Source organism: Athalia rosae, chromosome 6 (genome assembly GCF_917208135.1).
Source record: "Athalia rosae chromosome 6, iyAthRosa1.1, whole genome shotgun sequence".
NCBI classification, from domain to species: domain Eukaryota; kingdom Metazoa; phylum Arthropoda; class Insecta; order Hymenoptera; family Athaliidae; genus Athalia; species Athalia rosae.
In genome coordinates, this window is record NC_064031.1 from 3745239 (window position 1) to 3764276 (window position 19038).

Here is a 19038-nt window from a genome sequence, read left to right on the forward strand (position 1 = left end):
ATTTTTCATTGCTGTTGCACTGAAAATTACGCAGTGAGAGGCAGATGATTTTTTTGTTTTTCAATAAATTCCTCATTTGAAAACCAGATAAACAAAATTAAGAGAAAAAAAATTTTTTCACATGGTCGTGCTCGCTTGTGCAAGATTGAGTCATTGAAATCTCCAGAATGCAATGCTGACGTCGACATGTTTGGGAAAAAAGAGGGAACTACGAATTCTTATGGAATCCTCTTTGCTATTTCTTTTTACCGATCTCGAGGAATGTTGAAATTAAACCTGGTAAATTGAAAGAAATGTTAATTAAATATTGAAGAACTTGGTTCGAGGCATTTATTACTTTAATTTTCATTTTTCATTATACTCTAAATTATATCTTATAAATCGGGTGAACTAAAATATTCCTTTTTTTCTCCTTTTCATCTGTAACATTCTGTTTCAATTAGGGGGGTGGGGGGAACTGAGTTCGTTAACGCTAATGTAACAATGAAATATTTTAAACTACCAGACTGAAGGGGAATAGAGTTGAGCGCAGATAATGAAAGTTTCCGAAATGAAAAAGGCAATAGATGTCAGAACCTTTCCACCTTCCTTGTTCTCTAGTTTATGTGAAAGAATCGATGTGATTATAGAAACAAAAAAAAAACTAAAAATCCGGTTTTGTTATAGAGTCTTTCGTCGTAATTCATGAGGAAGCGAAAGATTTTTCTGGTAGTACGGACGGATATCAATATTCCATTATCCGTGCAAGGGTTTTGCAATAAAGAAAAAACGAATTACGATTTGATTAACGGAACAAAAAAATAATTCCAGTTGAAGCAAATTGAATGTACTCATGTGATTGTGAGTATTCCAATGAATTTGATTTTATTTTTAAATTGTAATACTAGCTCCAAAAATGTATTTCTTACCTTGTTTCTTGTGGGAATGCGCGTTATTATTCAGATTATTATGATTATTTTCGCTGAACAATTGTCGTACGATAAACAGCCGTAAAGATAAGTCAAAAATTACATTAATTTAAACAGACAAGATTTAGGTAATTATAAATGATGATAATTACAAAGTGTATTTAACGATTGAACCGCTACACATGTAAATAAATTCACACTCGCCGAGCAACCGTAGGTCGCTAAACTACTGGTATAAGCCAACAAATATCCGGACTAATACGAGGATAAGTATTCATACTTCTACCTTTATCAATAAAATTATATCCAGAAATGATTCTCGAGAAGGTGTTGCACCCCCATTTCGTTTTTGTTTCTTCTTTCTTTTTCAAAGCATGAGTAAGTAATTAATTTATTTCATATACACATCACGCGAATTCTTCTATTCCAGAGATTTTCTTTTTATTTCACTAGTCCCATTTTCTTAGCCTCCACTTCGTATATCAATAACCTCCACATTTTTACTACGAAAACTTCAGCTTCTTCGTCTAGCACCTGCAAAAATATAATCAACAGGTATAAAATATGAAGTGAAGCACTAAGCGCACTGCAAACATGACATAATTGAATTCGAGTATGGGCTGTCAAAGATACAGTATTTCCTCACCATTTGTACGTCGTCTAATATCCCTTGTGGAGAACTGCCAGCCATCACTTTGCTGCAAATGAAATCCACCAACGTAGGTTCTGGCTCTCCGATATACTCTATGATTTTTTTATTTATCCACGGTCGTATTCTTTTTTCCATGAGAGTCTGAAAAAATCAAAAATCAAATTCAGCAAGTTCGAGGTATAAGGAATTTAAGTTTGCATTACTTACACTATCGATAACTGCCCAATCGAGTTGATATCCGAACAGGGCATTTTTATCTGTAGGTATTTTGTCTATGAGTGATTTTATGTGCTTGCGCTTTTCTTCCTGACTTTTCGTGCTTTCTTCTTTGCCAATCTTCGATGTATCTTCTCCACCTTTTTTCTTTTTCTCTTCACCGTAATCTAAACATAAATAAGTAGTTTATCCAAGTTTTCAACGCTTCAGAATCAATTTCTTGTGAATCTATTATCGAAAGACTAATTCGACATGTACCTAGAGGAACAAGTTTTCTTTTCTTTGTGTTATTAGTGCCATCGTCGTCATCGTCGTTATTGAATACGTCTTTGACGTCGATACGACCTTTCTTTTTTAATTGATTCGCCTGCTGGGGATTAGGATTAGACGCAGCGCTTGGACTAGCCGGTGTTTTGTTTCCTGGAGCATGATCGACACTGCCTTTCGCTCCTCCACCGCCCATTGCAAACGGTACAAAGTTACCTGGAATAGTATTTACAATAACGGTACTTGAATCTAAACTGTATAATAAAAATTACTCACCGCTACTAGATTTTTCCGGTTCACTAACAAGCGACATGCGAGAATCCTCATCGTGATTAAGAGGTAAGGATTGAGTAGTTGTTGGCTGAGATTGTACGGATGGCGAAGTAACTTTGTCCTTAATACTATCTCTATCAACTTCGCTAATGTCATCATCGTTACCATCTACATCATCATCGCGATGGTGGTTCTGATGGTGGCGATGGTGACGTCTATGGTGATGATGATGACGAGGAGGAGTCCTTGACGGAGCTTCTGTCGGCGGTGCGTCATCAAAGTGCACTCCATCATCACTGTCACTATCAATTGGTTCAGTTTCTATCGGCGGCATTGGCGCCTCTTTTTCTTTTTTGACAACTTTTTCATCTTCTTCGTCAATAATAGTGATCACAGGCTTCGGTTTGTATTGTTCTTCACGCTCAGCTTTCAACTGAAATTTTTTTTTACATGATTAAAATACTTGAAGTTTGAAATTCCCAAGAAATAAAAACTAGAGCAAATCGAATATTTTAAACGAGCGTACCCTTTCGAATTCAGCAGCAGGATCTGGGTGCGATGAATCAGCGTAGAGCTTATCCCTGAGACGTTCCAACTCTTGGCGTTCGGCACAACGATCACGAGAATCCGCCTCAGCCTCCAAAGCACGTTCCTCGAGACGTCGTGAAAGTTCTTTACTTTTATAATACTTAGCATCATCACGATCATCGTCGTAGTCTTCCAAAAATTCTTTTAATCGTTTGGCTTCTCTTTCCCTGGCTTCTCTCTTTGCTCTGCGTTTCTCAGCTTCTTTTTCCCATTCTTTTTGCTTACGACGTTCTCTCGTTTCCCATGCGCGTAGCCTTTCCTGATAAGCTGCCTCTTTTTCTCTCGCTCGTCTCTCGTTCTTTTTCCTTTCTTTCGCTTCCTCTTCCTCTTCTCTTTCCCGCAGAATTTCTCTTTCGCTCTTACGTGCTTCTTCTCGTTCTCTCTCCCTCTCCCTATCCCTTTCCCTTTCACGATCCCGGTCTCGTTCCCTATCACGATCTCTGTCGCGTTCTCTTTCTCTTTCACGATCTCTATCACGATCTCGCTCTCGGTCGCTTCTTTGACGCTCCCTTTCTCTATCCCTTTCTTTTGACCTGAAAGAATGTGAGGACCCAATTACGGAATCAGGCAAGTAACGCCCTAGATAATGAAGATAAAAAAAATTACTAATTCTTACCTGGATTTTGAACGTCTCTTGTCTCTTCTACTGCTGCTACTGCTACTACGACCTTTTGAGATGGCAGAACTAGAGCCAGTAGGAGGTGTAGTGGGACTTCCAGGTTCTAGACCGTCATGATCATCTCTATGATTTCCAGACTCCTCTTCTTTTCTGTCCTTACGCTCCTTCTCACGTTTCTCTCTCTCCTCCTTCTCAACAGCTTCTCTCTTTCGTTTGACTTGAGCCTTTTCCTCTTCCTGCTTCTACAAAACACAACGAAACAAACAAAGCTGAGTTTGGGTAATCAGAACAAAATTCCAAAGCTCCGTGTAACAAAAACTAGAGAACTAGCAATCGCGTTTTCCTTCAGATTGGCGTTGTCAGAATTGACTATGTAAAATCTGTTTGAAGATATTTTCACATAACAATGTTCACAATTCAACTTTCATTCAGCTCGATGACTAGTAGAAAATGTATTTGTTCGAAAAATAAATAGGGAAATAAAAGTGATTTACAAAAATAATAACAGTTGGAAAGAAAAATTATTCAGAAATAAAACCTTGGTGGTCTCTTTATAACTACTATGCCAACAATTGCTAGTTTCTTGTGTACAATAATTGATGATCATATATTTACAGATATTGAGAAAATGTTTTCGTTTCGATGAGGTATACTCACTCCGATGGAGCCCGCTGAACTCACAGCATCTTACACGATACCTCGTTAACATATCAAGTACCTAAGTGCAGGTACAAACTTTGGAGACAATGTGAGAGATACTAAACTTAACTTAATAAGTTGCCTTTTCTTATCTTTGTTATAATTTATGAATATAATAGGAACGCAACAAGGTACAGAACTTTAATGACACCCAATGTACTCACAACATTGCATGTGTGCCTGTTTTAAACATTACATATGTAGAATGTAGTTACTCATATAGGCATGAAATATCTATGCTAAAGGAGATGAGGAATATTTGGGGAAGGGCAGAATGCTATTTTAGTTATTAGTTTATAAACTGTATAATAATAAATAATTATTAGAGAAATTTTGATATACCGATCAGAAGTGGAGTCGTTGTAAGGAGAGTACCATCCACCGATACATCTTTTGCATTTGTCTGTTGAGTGTGTCTCTCAACTTAGAATCCTTCTGTGGCTAGGCTATACGCGGCAGCTGATGCAGCAAACTGTTGGATATCAAATGCACAATAGTTTGCCCACCCGTAACGCCCCCCAATCTTACTCAGTCGAAGCCACTCTTTATCAAGTTAATCACACTTTTCACCCTTCCTTATAACACATTGGAGACCAATCAATTTTGGGTTACTGTTTGGTGGGAATAAATATCAGCCCGTTAAGAAATTGAATTATGAAAGCGCATTGATTTTATAAAATTGGAATCTATTCATGTTGTTTCTTTTAAGAGGTCTTCATTGCTTCCAAAAGCAAGATGATGGCAACAAGATAATACTGGGGAGTTGTCAGAGGAGTCAGACCTCATACTTATAATTTGAGCAAATATATTGTAATTAAAAATTGAAAGAAATCACTTTTTGAAATGGCGTTATCCCTATTCTCTATAGCTTAACGTCCATACAGTAACCCAGAGTATTAGGCGAACCACAAAAAGGCTGTGATGGTGCGAAGGAATGATACATGGATGTGGTACAAGTAGACATGGATATGGATCAGGAGAAATGTGAGTAAAAATTTGATATTGGAATAGGGAGTGGCTAACAGAAAACTACGAGAACCGAATGATTCTGTGGTGATTCATGGTTGTGTAGTTTTACTCACGGTGTGAAGTTGACACGGTCGGTCAGTGTGGCAGTACCGAAGAACAGAGGAGCGCGTACCTAGGTACTACGTACATGTCTGATCGCAACGTTGAGAGAAGCTGTTTACACAAAATAAAGACAACAACTGAACAGTCGCCACTGTGATAATAGAATTATGTCAATGGTTATAGTATCTATATTAAAAGAAAAATAAAAAACTCGACTCCTCCAATAGCTTCGTCTATAATTGTACATAGATGGTAAAAGTGAGGTATATTCTTGAAAAAAAATTCGATCATTATGTGATAAATAAAAAAATACTAGAAAATTACGTGGCTGCAATAGGTCATTACAATCAATGATCAATTGATATCTGTGCGTAGGTAAACTTTCATCGTTTTCTAGCGTCCTAAACATCAACTAATAACGACGATGTGGTAAATAAATCCGACAAAAATTGAAAAAAATTTCCATGGCTAAAGCTCAGCTGAGATTGGTGCCTAGCGTGGCTGACGTCAATAACGAGACGTTCTCTCGCGTTAGTTTGCAGTTTTTTCTTATAGTTTTTGTTGATTAAATACTTTTTTTTTCAAGTGTTTGAATTTCTTTTTGATTTCATGATTTTGTTTTTTGGATATGCACTGACTTACCAACGAGGCTGCGGCTGCCTGCGAAAATAGGAGGGCTGTGCTGTGACTAGCTCCCTTCAGAGCCAATGAATGAGCGAGTAAGAGGGTGGTCCCCACACACAGCATTCCTAGACGTGTGTGCTTTTGCTGTGTGCGACGCACGCTGCCTGTCATTATAATATACAGCAACGAGTCACGGCTCCATTTATTCAGAGCTAACGTACCACACGCTCATTTCCTCACCATCATCACTCATGCAAATACATATATTTATGCAGATTTGAAGACTTGGATCGTATCCTGATATAATTCTCACACTCACACTTTCAGTCCTCAAAATTTTAACTTGTCTTTACAACTATCAAACGTTTTTCAATATAAATAATTAGACCGCTGAATAGTGGAAAATTGCTGCCCTCTCAAAGTTGTCATTGCAATAGCACGAGTAATTAAGTCTTGTACATTTTTAGATTGCGAACCGTGCTTTTTACCTCCCAGAGACAGATTCAATTTTTTCAAAGAATATTGCAATACTTTGTTTCATGATATCAGGTATAATTCATTGTTATAATAAATTAATGGAGGAAACGTCAAAAACCAAATAATAGTTTATCATCGAAGCCTGAAATTAAAAACAACGCGTACACAATTCAAACAAAACCCCACGGTGACGAAGTTTCATTACCGGAAACGATTGAGTTTTAAGTATAACTTTTCTGATTTTCACTCCTTTGCCTCTTCCTTACTATTACTTCAACTCAATCACAGTGTTCAACTCAAAGGCACGCTTACAAAGTTCAATGATGGAGCAAACAAGCAAGAAACAAGGACAGAACGGAGATGGGACTGTAATCAGAAACAACAATTCTCAATTACCTTCATAACTTCCCGAAACTTGCCGATTTCCCTGGTAATCAGATCTCGCTTGCTTTCTTCTATCTCGGCGTCGTCAAGGTTGAGCGATTTTGCGGCCATTTTTGTTTGGTGTTCTTCTGCAATAGACAACGATAATTACTTTTTGTTGAAGAACTCAGTCAAATTCCAAAGAATAATGAAATAGAACTTAGTTTTTCTGTCACATCATGGTCAAATACCTGGGGCAACCTGAGCCATTTCAAGTTCAGTCGCATGCTCAGAAATTATTTGAGAAATACGGGTCATGGCGTCTGCATCGACGACTCTCATTCCTTCATCCATGTAGTCATCGCCCTCGTCGCCATCCAAGCCTTCACTGGGAGTCTCGTCTTGCAATGGCGATTGTCCACCACGTAATTTCTTTCGTCTTTCAGCTGTGATTGAAGATACCGTGACAGAAGTATGTAAAACATCATGACGTATCGAAAAAAATTGAAAATTCTTTCAATCAACTCTGAAGTGGTTGATGGCCTAATCTCCAAGAAAACCATACCTTTAAATTGGTCCAAAACGACTTTGGTCTTGGCATCGACTTTCACAACTAACTTTTTAGTTCCAATTTCCATGTCATGAAGTAGTCTGACGGCTCTGAGTCCTGCATCTGGTCCAGCATATTCACAAAATCCAAAGGCCTGAACTCTTTTCCATGACAGTACATGACCACAAGCCCCCAAAATATGACGTATCATAACATCAGGGGCCCGATCCATAATATTGCCAACAAATACGGTAACCGGTGGCCCAGTTTCTCTTTCACGCCGCCGGTTATTGTCATGACGATTCTGATTACGAGCATAACGAACAGCTGGTGCAGAGGTTTGCATTGCAGAAACTGGCGTTGGAATCATCTATGTGCATTAAATCCATCAAACATTGCATCAGTAATACAATATAACCATCTCAACAGATATTGAATGCAATATACAGTAACAATCGTGATTTATCACAAAATATACAAGAAATTCATATAAAAACTTGCAAAAAAACTCACATGAGGCATTGGCATTACACCTCCAATTATTGGTGGTGGGGCACCAACCATGTATGGCATTGGTGGCAGTCCTGGTATACCCATAGGTGGTTGCCCTGGGTACGACATGGTTTCGTATGACTTTTTGGAACGTACGCTAACTGAAATCAAAAGAGAATCATTGGAATTTGTGTATTACTAATGTGAGATGCATCTGGTAATTGCAGTAGCTGGATTAGACCAATCCTCAGTGAATTAAATAGATCCTTTGGAATCTCGTAGATGATAATCTGAAGATTTTGGGCAAGATTTTAACAAAGTATTCGAAAAATATGACCCTCCATAGAGACGATTGACACATGAAATATAGATTATTTGAACGGTAATATAAGTGGACCCAAACCAAGCAAATAACAAGAATAAGTCTGATTCTAAATAAATGGAGTAAAAACCTGCAATACGTCAATGGTAAAAATTGAAAATTACGGCAATCTTTTGGAGACCGATGCCAGGCACCAAAAATCAATGGAGGCGACTAGCTGGACCTAACCACGAAATTATTGTGACCGACTGATCAACAGAAAATTTGAACGGTCGGCTTACCCAGAAAAACACCTCTTGTCTACTTCTGTCTACTTCTGTTAATTACGCATAAATTAACACCGCGGTGATCATTTGTGACATGTTAATAAAACCGCCTGAGCGCGCACAACAAACCATACCACACTGGCAATTATTACTCGTCTGCCATTACGGCTTTTGATTTCAGGATCTAGCCGGCTGTGAAATAATGGAAAGGGGAGGGCTTTTGACCATGGAATACCAATATCTAAGGTGGAATAATCCCGAGTCAGCGATAGTTTATAAACTGTTCGCAAGTCACTTGCAGACGAAATCTCTCTCAGCATCTGTCAAATAGCAGTACATGTCAAACGAATTTGGAGCTCGTTTTATTTCAATTTGTTATTAACGCGTTCGCATTCTTATCCGATTTCTACCAACAGAACTGCATTGAATATATGAAAAGCACAATTTTCTCCACCCTTCGTTTCCTTTCAACAATGAAGCTGCGATATTTTTACTGCACCTACAAACTTGCGATCAGAGGTTATACTCAAGTAGCGGCAAATAATCGTTTGAATTTGAAAAGCGAAGTATCTTCATTTTCAAAGACCCTAAAGAAATATGTTCCAAGTTCCCTAACTGAACCATCACAAGCAACAAGCTACTCTACCGAATCTCTATCTAAATGTTGGAGATGCAATTCCGATCAGATACCTCTAATATTTTGTTCTAATTGTAACGCACTACAAGAATTACATAAGGATTTCAATTACTTTAAATTAATTGGTATCAATGAGGACTACGATGTTGATACATCAGAAGTGAACAGCAAATACAGACGATTACAAAACTTATTACATCCTGACAGATTCAGTAACAGTTCTGAGGCAAGTAATTATTTGTTAGCAAAGTTTTTCTTTCTCATCCTACTTTTCTTTGCGACAATATCTGGCTTTTTTTCTTCCATTGTGTTGTTGCAGAAAGAAAAAGAGTTGTCTGAGAATTTATCGTCACTGGTGAATAAAGCCCACAGTACCCTGTTACACCCTTTAAAAAGGGGGTTATACATGTTGCGGCTCAACAATTTGGATATACCAGAAGGGTCAACTGCATTGAACCCTACATTTCTCATGGAAATAATGGAAAAGAATGAGGAGATTGAGGCAGCTACTGTCGATCCAAAAAAAGTGCTTGAATTGATCAAAGAAAACCGGAAGATTTTGGGAGAATCTTCAAGGTAAATGTTCTTTAATAAATAGTAAGAGAAATGTTTTAGACTTTAATGATGACGACCTACCAGATAGTTTGATTTTTTTTTACTAGACAAGTTTCAGCCGCGTTTCAACGGAAGGATATGGAAGAGGCTAGACGCATACTTATTGAAATGAAGTACTATGCCAGTATTGAAGCCAAATTAAAAGCATTGAAACAAGACCTGGGCATTGTTGAGTAGCAGAACTCGTAGAATCATAAAGTCTGCTCTTTGAATTGAGATGAAATCTCCCTCATTCTCTGAATATTTTGTTTCATAAAAGTGAAGACTTTACTTGAATCATGTCAATTGTAAATAGTGTATTATACAAAAGCAAATAAAAATGCGTTAAAATAGGTACTTACAATAAGTATCATAATTACAAGCTACCTGAATTTGGCTTATTCCAGAATGGTTGGTCAGTGTAAAAATTTCGTCTTTATTGATTATCAATTTTCCACTGGTCTATCCACTGGCATATTCTGTTGACATTTTCTTCCATTTCCTCATTGGTATTACTCTGCAATTCATGAACTATTTCGTCCTTGTAAGATGCTTTAGCCTCATCCAATATCGTTTGAAATATTTCACAATCTATATTATCCTCTAGTTTTTTTCCTGTGTAACCCCTAGCTGCCAAACGATCATACAATATCGTATTGTCAGCTCGTAACACGAATACTATGTCGAACCATCGCTCAGGGAAAAATTCGGCTCCATGATAATCCACGATTTTACCTCCCTGCTGCATAGAACTTTCCATTCCATCCAGAAGCTAAAGATAACGAATTTTTCAGTGATAAGAGCTGTATCTTTGGGCAGTAATAAAACGTGGAGGATCAAGAAATTTACTTTATCCTCATTCAGAACGGGACATCGATAGACTTCATCATATTCTTCAAGGCATCTGTTTTCTATCGCTATTTTGCTGACCTCAAGCCAGGTGAGTCCAGTTTTTTCAGCCAGTAATCGACACGTTGTGCTTTTTCCGACACCTGGAGTCCCTTCAAGAATATAGATAATTCAGATATCATTTAAATAGAAACTGGAGGATCAATTGACTAAAAAACTTCTCGTCAGGTCTACTTGAGAAAATGCAGAATTTCAGGTTAAGCAAAAAACGGAAGATGGAACAACGCTTTCGGTGAATTAATACCTGTAATTAGGATATTTGGAGACGTGCGGTGAATACCGTTCATGTTGTTAGTTGTTCAAAAAAATTCGTGAGGTCTCGCTAGAACAAAGTTTGGTTCCAGAAGAGCGAAATTATCACCACTTGTCAGCTATACGTGAACACGTGTGTGTGTTTTGATATTTCTCCCACTTCTCACTTTTTCCGTAGACCTCTATCAGATTCGATTCTCCGATAAACTCTCGAGTCGTAGAAGGTAGTCAGCTGTGTCGGTTTCTCTGAATTATTGTTGGAATGGCAATATGAGTATTTTTTCAAATATCCGGTTTCAAGTATTAATGTGCACAATAGTTGGCCTGCACATTTCCATCTATTTTGTGAAACCTATTTTTTATCCGCCCAAAAAATTAAAAGCTGAAGAGGCGCTGGAGCGACCCGGCTACACCAAGCTAGCAGACGACAGAACTTAAGATTTTCATTCCAAAATCGGGTGATCTCAAGATTCGTCTCGTAGTGTCGACATGCGAATAAGGAGGCCTCGAGGTTTGAGCAATTCTCAAATCATCTTTGCAAGTATCCTGGGAACTTTTGGTGGATTTTACATCTGGAAACCAGAATTCGACCGTCTCCGCGCACGTGAAGAGAAAGCTTTGGAAACAACTACGCAATCATCAACAACAACATAGTGTAAGTCTAACCTGACCTAACTGATCATATCTAGTTTATTCATCATACAAGAAAGCTCAGGGGATGACTTCATCTTTCATCTCATTCACCGAAATAACTGTTATTCACTACCTCTGTCATAATTTTTCCAGGCCTGAAGACCGAAGATGATTGGTGTTTCAAGATTATGGCAGTCGTATGTGAAGCAGGCTAACAGTAGCTCGGGATTAATGATTGCAATAGGAATATTGTCAATCTCATGTATTTATGGATGGAAGTACGTATAAAATCCTATTTCATATTAACGATATTGTCAAGGGGGGAATATAAGTCAAGTATCGCAGATAGATACTTCAGTTTTGCTCACAATTCTTCCTAAAGCACAGGTTTTAGAAAAAAAAATAGACTGCTTAATTGTGTATTTATAATCAGTCAAATCCTCAGTGGAATCAAATCTGCAAGATAAGTAAAATAATAATGGAGAGTAATAATCATTTGTTCAGAAAAGGAGTGCAACCAGTTCTGAGGCAAAGAAAGCGGGAAGAAGCTGAAGAGTTTGCTGATTTTTTATTTGAGGAGCACAAGAAAAAATTAGGGAAAAATATGCCGTAATAAGTTTTAATACCAGGTATTATCCACCCCGGAAGTTCCGTATATTATGTGTATTACACATATTTATGCATGTATGTATGTATAGTTGATGATGTATCAGACACTGTTACATTTATGATAAATAAAATTAGGTAGATTTCAGAAATAGTTTGACGCTACTTTTATTCCAATTTTGCTATTCTCGCTCGTTTGCTGAGCAGACAATACATAGATAAATTTCAATAATTGGCTTGACAATAACATCGAGCAATCCACTATCCATAATGGTTGACGATTATTAACATCATTGTCTCACTCATTCTTCTTCACTGAACTTTGTTCCATAAAAGGGAACATACTGCAAAACCGCTTTCCAGTCAGTCATGTACAATAATCCCAAAGAACCAACTCCTCCAAACGTTACTAACGACGGTAACCTGTAATGTGAACAACAAGGCATTGAATCTTTCAAAATGTGAATAATAATGATTTATAAAAGTATGCGTCCGCATTATACTTTAGATTGAGAATAGAAGTCAATCAGTTTCGATTTCAATATATTTATGAGGGATAAAGAGGTTAGGTTAGACTCCTTCAAGTTTCGTGAATTACATAATCTAACTTACATAAACGATTTTCAAAACTTTTGTATGATGATTTTAAGATTGGTTCGTTTGGAATGATTGAGTGATCAGTGATCAGATTCGAGATGAGAAAAATTTACGGAGAGGACAGTTAAACGGTTTTGGGAAATGAGTACGTAAAAGAATTGGAAAATGAAGTGGTTGTATTTGTATTGCTTTTTCTTACCATCTACCAAACTGTTCAATGTGTTTTTTTCCAACGAGTGCCAATGGCCCTGGGAGAGACATTTTGATTGATAAATCAAAAAATTGGCTGAAGTAAATTGAGGCTCGGAGTTATCTACTAGAAGAAGAATATTCTCCACTCTCCACTCCTCGTGAATAAACGCGAATACGTTGTAATGATTGGCCGTTAAGATGTCGCTAAAGTTACCCGCTAGATTTTCGGATTTTAAATAACGAAAAAATAGAATAGTATCTTTAATTCTTCAGTTAACGCTTATTTATAAAATGATAGATCATAGAGCGAATTCCAATCGCAATAAGCCGGTTGATAGATGATATTTATTTTCCAGTTCTCACATTGAATAATTCCTTATTCAGCTTAAAGAATTCATCCTTTCGTTGATTAGTCTCTTTTCTTATTTAGCAAACTCGTTGAGTAGAATGTAGCATTATTATATTGCTCAATGGTTAATCACAATTACTTGCGTTGTGTATAATGTATAATTCGAATATATACAAAAACTTGAACAACTGATTAAAGGAAAATTTGGTAAAATACATAATTAATATCAACATTGTTACTATGGCATTATATAAAATGGTCATCTCCAATGAAGTAGATTACTCTGAAATAACAATACTTCTAAAGATGGTAATTTCATTCGAGACTTTGTCATTCATATTTCATTGTTTAAATCCCACATCATATACGCCATACTCTCACATTCCTTACGTAGAATTAATAACTAACAATAAGTCAGATTAAACCTCCTTATTAACATTAATTTGGAATAGATTTCTTCATCCAGTAGGAAAACTAGCCTTAGGAATGATAGATGCAAGATTATAGACTTTTAATTCTATTAACAAATAAGGGAGTGCCATGAGGGCGCCTGTATTGAGACTGGTCACTTTCTAAGGGTGATGTGTGACTGTGCTTAAAACTCGACTTGAAAATGAATCATAATTACACAAAGTATTATAGATACATACTATAATATGGCTACCATTGATTGAAGAAGTACCTAATCCCATGAAGACAGATTTCTTCATTATATTCGCTCTGTATCTGTGGGTGACTTCATTCCCTGGTTTTTGATGCCATCTTGAGCTGCTACTTCTTCGTCTTCAGGATTGTCAGAGATTTCTCCACCGATTCCTTTATACGAAATTTAAATCAGAATTTAGAATAGTAAGCCTCAGGGTCGGCGCAAACTGAACCCAAAACCAAACCCAAAAGTCTGTTTATTTTTTATTCACCATCGTTATTATCATTGTTGGGAGCCGCATCTAATGCATTCTGTGTCTCTTGATCGCCACCAGGCACTGTTCCATTATCCACCACTGCGTCGTCTATGACAAATCATTTAATTATGTCACTGAGAGTACTACTCTACAATGAAACACACATGGTTATTGTTTGTTTCTAAAGATTTTATGACCACACGATTTGTTTGCTACATGGTAGTTTCTATACAGTTCTAGGGTTTTAGTTGAGTCAACAAGTTTTTAGATGTTCGATTTTTCAAAGTTTGTCAACCATCGGTATCTATGGATGAAGATAACAATAAGTTTAGTATCCATCACCAACCATACAAAGGGAAATAAGAACTAACAACAGAGAACGTCAGAAGCAACTCAATCCAGAGAAAGCATATGGAAGCATCAGGAATGGGGAGCATGCAAGATAACAAAGTTCATCAATGTACTAATTGGATTTGCATCAAGCGATTAGATTTGAGTAATTACCACAGAGCAGAGAAAATCCTCAAAATACAACTACCTTGGAGTTGTGTACAGAGTTTGGCGCCCCACTAGCACAGATAGTGAAACAAGAGATTCTAGCAATGCCCAGTCTTCTTTTTTTTCATTTCATCAGATTATACCTTCTAACATAGTTACTGAGAGCGCAGGAAGTAAATGCTCGGCGTCTGGTGGATCTAGAGGAAGAATCGGAATACCGTGGAACCTCAAGCCTTGCTGACCCAACGCTGATACCTTGACCGCCGACACAGGAACTGGAGCCAATTGCGGATCTGTCTGATTCACGGTTCTCGGCACAACTACTAATGAGGCAAATTCGATAATAATCATTCTGTTGATGAAAAGGGTAACATTTGCCTCACTTTGGGAGATGATTTAAATTTTTAATAACGATCGCACACAATCCTACAACATTCTTGGTGCTCATGCAGAGGAGAATGATTTTGCAAAGCAAACATGTCATGCGGTTCTTGAGTAATAAGGACTAGAAGGACATTTATGCTATCATACACTTTAAGGATTGCATACAAAAAACTCTAGATATTTACAAAACATGCTCCAAAGTTTTTAACTTACCTGGTAGTGCTTCAGCTGGCGAAGCCTTGTGGTTACTTCCAGGTGCATTGATGGTAAGTTTGAGCTGGTTAAGTTCTTCTTGTACCTGATAAAAAAAAATTATGTTGCATTATTGTACCTGCAAGGAATTTTTTATTGCAAACAAATAAATATGGAAATTATCAATGTACTTTTTCTAATTCTCTCTGTAGTCTCTTGTTCTCTTCCTTCTTCTCCTCCAGCTGTCCATTAATCGTTTCTTTCTCTAACCGCAGAGTATCTAAAGTTGCAGTTCTTGTGACATCAAGTTTATTTAGTGAGTCAAGTTCACTTCTGCACATTGTAACAGCTTCTTCCTTAGTTTTCTGTGATTCCTTTTCTTCTTCAAGCTGCACATGTAGCCTAGCAACATCATCTTCAGTTTTCTTATAACGCTGCTCAAGTTTACTTCGTAGAGTTACGCATTGGTCTCTCTCCTCTGCACTGAAATTATACATTGAATATCATTGAAAGTATGTCTATACCGGCAAGAAGTCTGATTCTTTGAAATTTTTGCTGTTTTCTTTTCTCTTCTGCATCTTCATCTACTATTTCCAGGAATTATGTTGATTGCCCCTGAAACTCTATGCTTTGTTCAAAATATGGACCTGAAATTGTTTCTTGGGATATTAGTTTCAACTATCAAATGTGCAGTCTAGCCAATATTTCTGGAGGTGTTAAAGAATATGATAAAATGTAATTACAGAGATTATTGTTCGTTAATCCATGTTAGATCAGGTTTCTATAATGAGTGTGGTGGTATTGCTCAAGATGATTGCAACATGTAAGAGGCTGTACAGAGAATAAATCTATCTGGTTTTGAGTCAAGAAAAACTGATATGATTCTCAGGGTTAATTTGAGCAATTCGAGGATCCTTGAAAATTTTTACGAATATGAACTGATTATATCTTATATCTGATGTTTGACAAGGTGATGATATTGATACTGGATTCACATACTATATTATATTTCTATTTTTTTTTTAGTAGATATTCAACCTCTTCTGTTACCTTCAAGGTATATTCTTAGTCAAGACTGGAATAATATTGCAATCATTTTACCTACTTTACAGGTTTCCCATCAGATTTTCAAGCACTTTCTTACTAGTTACTTCCCAAAGTATGCAATCGTCATGCTCCAACTGCTTGTTTTTTTAAATGACAGACTATCTTCATAATTAAAGTATAACGAAACCCCCAATTACAGAAGAAAATTAATAGTCACATAATATTTAGTTTAGGGGATATTCGAAAATTTAATAACACGATAATGCCATATATCTTCAGATCTAAGGGAATTAAAAACATTTAAAGAAACAAACATTGAAGATATGTGGTTGAATTTTGAAACAGGAATCTTTCAATAACGAATGAATAAGCAAGAGTACCTCAGTAGAGCATAGCAGAGTATACTTCATTTTGAGCATATCTAACGGAAATACGTGATAGAGCTTGTTAAAATAAAACGATAACAAATATTGTACATTGTATAGATAATGAAAACTCCTCAACATTCATGTACTGCAAACTGGAGATAAGTGTTTACTCAATATGCAACTTAATGTGTTTATTATCGTTTTGCAAATATCACCTGGAACAGTCTGCAGTTAGCGTACATATATTTTTTCTAACTCTACTGACTGCAACTGTACTTACTTCACTTACTGTAAAACATAGCTTTAACTAAGCATATACATACATGTATGTGTAATGTGAAAGGATTAATTGAAATATGCAAAAGCTAATTACGTATGATACAACTGATCACACATCGTTCAAGGATTATCGATGATAATAAAGACTTAACAAGTTTTATAATAAAGATTGTACAGACCGGTATTTTAGTGATCATCCGGCAAGCATGGAAGGTGCAAATTAACTATCAAATGATTGAACATCCGATGCATGGAGACCCGGAAATGCCCGTTAATAATTATAGCTTTATGAATTAGTTGTTTACCTTATTTTGAGATGCTGGCTGAGTTCGTCGATTTGTCTTAAAAGTTCAGTGTTCTCAGTAGACAAGCTCCACCAGTTGCAAACTAGTAAAAAACATGCCAAAAGAAGTCCCCCAACGATAAGTGGAGGGCAGCGACCACCGCCAACCCTCATACCGTCGATTCCCATCACTTTTTAATTAATAAAAGGAACGAAAAATCGCTGACAGTTCGGTTTATCAATAATGATAATATTTATGTCGTCATCGGACAACGACAAGTTTTATTTACGCTTATGCTTTCAGCGCGAATACATAGACAGGAATAATTAGAGTTAGAACACGAAAGCGTCGTTTAACCACATCCACAGCTATTATTTATTCTTTCAAGTTCAAAGATTCGGAAGCTTTAACTCAACATTATCTGGTATCATAAAATAGACCTAACCGTCTCCACGGTGTACTGTGTAGGAATAACGTTGCAAGCAAGTTCAACCTCAACTGTTCAGATCAAGCACCAGTCTATACTTTCTGTGGATGGGGGGCGTTCTTGTAGTATAACTACCCAGCGATCGGCAAAAAAACTTTCTTGTTGAATTTTTAAATTTATCTTCAATTATTTCAACATGACACCGACAGGTGCTGCTGCCTGGAAAGGCACGATGGTCTGATGGATAAATAATTGATGAGAGGGATCAATAAATTCGAAAATAATAAAAGAAATGAATGAAACTGATGAAAAAACAGACCTGATTCTCTATAGCTGTTGTCTTTGTCGCATCCAGAGTGCGGCTTGAATAGGGTTGTGTATAAAAGCATATATTATCGAAGAATAGATTGGAACTATGCGAAATTACAGTTTCGAAGATTAGGCTGTGAATTTCAAATATCGAGGCTCGATTAAATTGTTCAACGATTATATGAAAACTCTCATACTAAACATTATGAATTCGAATTTGTTTGCGATCAATTTTTTCTTTTCCTTGGACAGAACAGCATTATTTTGTTGTCAATAGCTGTATATTTATGGATCAGTTTTTATTCCGGATAGAAACTGAGCTGCTTAATCGCAAACTAGCAGATTGGAAATCCCGTTTTTACAGATTTCCTGATGGTATCTCGTGGAAATTTTATAACCGTATAGACCTCGTGAGGGAAAACCACACAAGTGTGGTCACAGCTTCCGATAAAATCAGAATCGTGTAAACTTATCATTCGTACTTGGGATAGTTGTACATCCAATCTGGTAGATAGGCATGAATAAACTAAGGGACGTAATTCAAAAATACATTCGTAATTTATCACACATTCGAATACAAGTCTTCGTGTGTGCGGGATTTTCTAGGCCAAATCGGATACTATTTTACTTTTTCATCTCCAATTTTTTGGCAAATTTTTTATGTTCCAATAACGGTCGAGACTGGTCTCCAAAATTTTTGTATTCAAGCGAACTTGACATGGAGAATATTTCAGAGAATTTTTGGCGATATTAGGATACAGAAGATGTGTCGAAATGGGCCGAATCTTTAGAGCCTATAGAAGAGTTAGATCTGAGGCATCTCACTTTCAAGTTAGTCATATTATTAGCCTTAGCAACAGCTTATCGAGTCCAGACCTGTCACTAATATGAGCTAAAAACGTTTCAAGCTACGTACATACAGTATTCTCCAGAGAAGGGGTAGAAATTGAGATTACTCACAATAAAGGCCTCTAAAGTAGGAACAACACTTCCAGTACTCTTCTTACTCTTCTTCGGTGCTAGGAAAGCAGTATGCGTAGCAAGGGTCCTTACTCTATATCTAACAAGAACAAGAAACTTAAAGATAATCTTTTCATTGCTATTAAGAAGCTAGCGTCATAGGGCAGCTACTTTACAAACGTTGAGCAGATGCGCTAGGCATGCAGCTAGGTCTGCCGCAGAGATGAAGGGA

General features: G+C 36.9%; 6 protein-coding genes across 14 annotated transcripts; 2 read left to right on the plus strand and 4 right to left on the minus strand.

The window, feature by feature from the left end:
- Positions 1-316: 316 nt before the first annotated feature.
- On the minus strand, positions 317-10108 carry LOC105686148 (RNA-binding protein 25). 3 transcript variants are annotated; one of them, XM_048657619.1, is made up of 12 exons: positions 10006-10108; positions 7821-7960; positions 7323-7677; positions 7009-7203; positions 6791-6906; positions 3521-3765; positions 2843-3437; positions 2320-2749; positions 2035-2259; positions 1768-1943; positions 1555-1701; positions 317-1442 (listed from the first exon to the last, which is right to left on the minus strand). In XM_048657619.1, the coding sequence occupies exons 2-12, from the start codon at positions 7926-7928 to the stop codon at positions 1350-1352; spliced, it is 2685 nt and encodes an 894-aa protein (XP_048513576.1). In that variant the 5' UTR covers positions 7929-7960; positions 10006-10108; the 3' UTR covers positions 317-1349. The 3 variants fall into 3 exon arrangements, with proteins under 3 accessions (XP_048513576.1, XP_012256197.1, XP_012256204.1); XM_012400774.4 differs by lacking the exon at positions 10006-10108 and adding an exon at positions 8403-8560; XM_012400781.4 differs by lacking the exon at positions 10006-10108 and adding an exon at positions 8286-8560.
- LOC105686104 (iron-sulfur cluster co-chaperone protein HscB) lies at positions 8674-10558 on the plus strand. Of its 4 annotated transcripts, XM_012400718.3 has the most exons (3): positions 8674-9250; positions 9344-9600; positions 9687-9975. In XM_012400718.3, exons 1-3 carry the CDS (start codon positions 8819-8821, stop codon positions 9814-9816), a joined length of 819 nt encoding a protein of 272 aa, XP_012256141.2. In that variant the 5' UTR covers positions 8674-8818; the 3' UTR covers positions 9817-9975. The 4 variants fall into 4 exon arrangements, with proteins under 4 accessions (XP_012256141.2, XP_048513579.1, XP_048513577.1 ...); XM_048657622.1 differs by lacking the exon at positions 9687-9975 and adding an exon at positions 10413-10558 and having other exon boundaries at positions 8674-9600; XM_048657620.1 differs by having other exon boundaries at positions 8674-9600.
- On the minus strand, positions 10034-10911 carry LOC105686115 (adenylate kinase isoenzyme 6). 2 transcript variants are annotated; one of them, XM_012400744.4, is made up of 3 exons: positions 10772-10911; positions 10468-10610; positions 10034-10390 (listed from the first exon to the last, which is right to left on the minus strand). In XM_012400744.4, the coding sequence occupies exons 1-3, from the start codon at positions 10812-10814 to the stop codon at positions 10055-10057; spliced, it is 522 nt and encodes a 173-aa protein (XP_012256167.1). In that variant the 5' UTR covers positions 10815-10911; the 3' UTR covers positions 10034-10054. The 2 variants fall into 2 exon arrangements, with proteins under 2 accessions (XP_012256167.1, XP_012256163.1); XM_012400740.4 differs by having other exon boundaries at positions 10468-10619.
- Positions 10912-11232: 321 nt separating this feature from the next.
- Positions 11233-12172, plus strand: LOC105686140. The gene is made up of 4 exons (XM_048656846.1): positions 11233-11432; positions 11469-11488; positions 11570-11690; positions 11917-12172. Exons 1-4 carry the CDS (start codon positions 11269-11271, stop codon positions 12023-12025), a joined length of 414 nt encoding a protein of 137 aa, XP_048512803.1. The 5' UTR covers positions 11233-11268; the 3' UTR covers positions 12026-12172.
- LOC105686129 (cytochrome b-c1 complex subunit 10-like) lies at positions 12171-12988 on the minus strand. The gene is made up of 2 exons (XM_012400755.4): positions 12815-12988; positions 12171-12441 (listed from the first exon to the last, which is right to left on the minus strand). The coding sequence occupies exons 1-2, from the start codon at positions 12874-12876 to the stop codon at positions 12321-12323; spliced, it is 183 nt and encodes a 60-aa protein (XP_012256178.2). The 5' UTR covers positions 12877-12988; the 3' UTR covers positions 12171-12320.
- Positions 12989-13133: 145 nt separating this feature from the next.
- Positions 13134-17615, minus strand: LOC105686084 (tax1-binding protein 1 homolog B-like). 3 transcript variants are annotated; one of them, XM_012400698.4, is made up of 6 exons: positions 17132-17615; positions 15324-15615; positions 15154-15238; positions 14700-14876; positions 14074-14166; positions 13134-13972 (listed from the first exon to the last, which is right to left on the minus strand). In XM_012400698.4, exons 1-6 carry the CDS (start codon positions 17296-17298, stop codon positions 13866-13868), a joined length of 921 nt encoding a protein of 306 aa, XP_012256121.2. In that variant the 5' UTR covers positions 17299-17615; the 3' UTR covers positions 13134-13865. The 3 variants fall into 3 exon arrangements, with proteins under 3 accessions (XP_012256121.2, XP_012256113.2, XP_012256129.2); XM_012400690.4 differs by having other exon boundaries at positions 14700-14879; positions 17132-17614; XM_012400706.4 differs by lacking the exon at positions 14700-14876 and having other exon boundaries at positions 17132-17613.
- Between the last annotated feature and the right edge of the window lie 1423 nt (positions 17616-19038).

Bases quoted from the DNA above. Each gene is read 5' to 3' on its own strand.
- LOC105686148 (XM_048657619.1), bottom strand. From the start codon at position 7,928: ATGTCGTACCCAGGGCAACCACCTATGGGTATACCAGGACTGCCACCA. The intron at 3,766-6,790 runs GTAATTGAGAAT...TGTGTTTTGTAG, and splicing joins AGTTTCGGGAAGTTATGAAG to AAGCAGGAAGAGGAAAAGGC. The intron at 2,750-2,842 runs GTACGCTCGTTT...AAAAAATTTCAG, and splicing joins CTGCTGCTGAATTCGAAAGG to TTGAAAGCTGAGCGTGAAGA.
- LOC105686140 (XM_048656846.1), top strand. From the start codon at position 11,269: ATGCGAATAAGGAGGCCTCGAGGTTTGAGCAATTCTCAAATCATCTTT. The intron at 11,433-11,468 runs GTGTAAGTCTAA...GATCATATCTAG, and splicing joins CAATCATCAACAACAACATA to TTTATTCATCATACAAGAAA. The intron at 11,489-11,569 runs GCTCAGGGGATG...TTTTCCAGGCCT, and splicing joins TTTATTCATCATACAAGAAA to GAAGACCGAAGATGATTGGT.
- LOC105686129 (XM_012400755.4), bottom strand. From the start codon at position 12,876: ATGTCTCTCCCAGGGCCATTGGCACTCGTTGGAAAAAAACACATTGAA. The intron at 12,442-12,814 runs GTAAGAAAAAGC...TTCACATTACAG, and splicing joins ATTGAACAGTTTGGTAGATG to GTTACCGTCGTTAGTAACGT.
- LOC105686115 (XM_012400740.4), bottom strand. From the start codon at position 10,814: ATGAACGGTATTCACCGCACGTCTCCAAATATCCTAATTACAG. The intron at 10,620-10,771 runs GTATTAATTCAC...ATATTCTTGAAG, and splicing joins TCCAAATATCCTAATTACAG to GGACTCCAGGTGTCGGAAAA. The intron at 10,391-10,467 runs GTAAATTTCTTG...CGTTATCTTTAG, and splicing joins CCGTTCTGAATGAGGATAAA to CTTCTGGATGGAATGGAAAG.
- LOC105686104 (XM_048657620.1), top strand. From the start codon at position 8,819: ATGAAAAGCACAATTTTCTCCACCCTTCGTTTCCTTTCAACAATGAAG. The intron at 9,601-9,686 runs GTAAATGTTCTT...TTTTTTTACTAG, and splicing joins ATTTTGGGAGAATCTTCAAG to ACAAGTTTCAGCCGCGTTTC.
- LOC105686084 (XM_012400690.4), bottom strand. From the start codon at position 17,298: ATGGGAATCGACGGTATGAGGGTTGGCGGTGGTCGCTGCCCTCCACTT. The intron at 14,880-15,153 runs GTAAGTTAAAAA...TTGCCTCATTAG, and splicing joins GCCAGCTGAAGCACTACCAG to TAGTTGTGCCGAGAACCGTG. The intron at 14,167-14,699 runs GTATAATCTGAT...GATTTGTCATAG, and splicing joins CTCAGTAACTATGTTAGAAG to ACGACGCAGTGGTGGATAAT.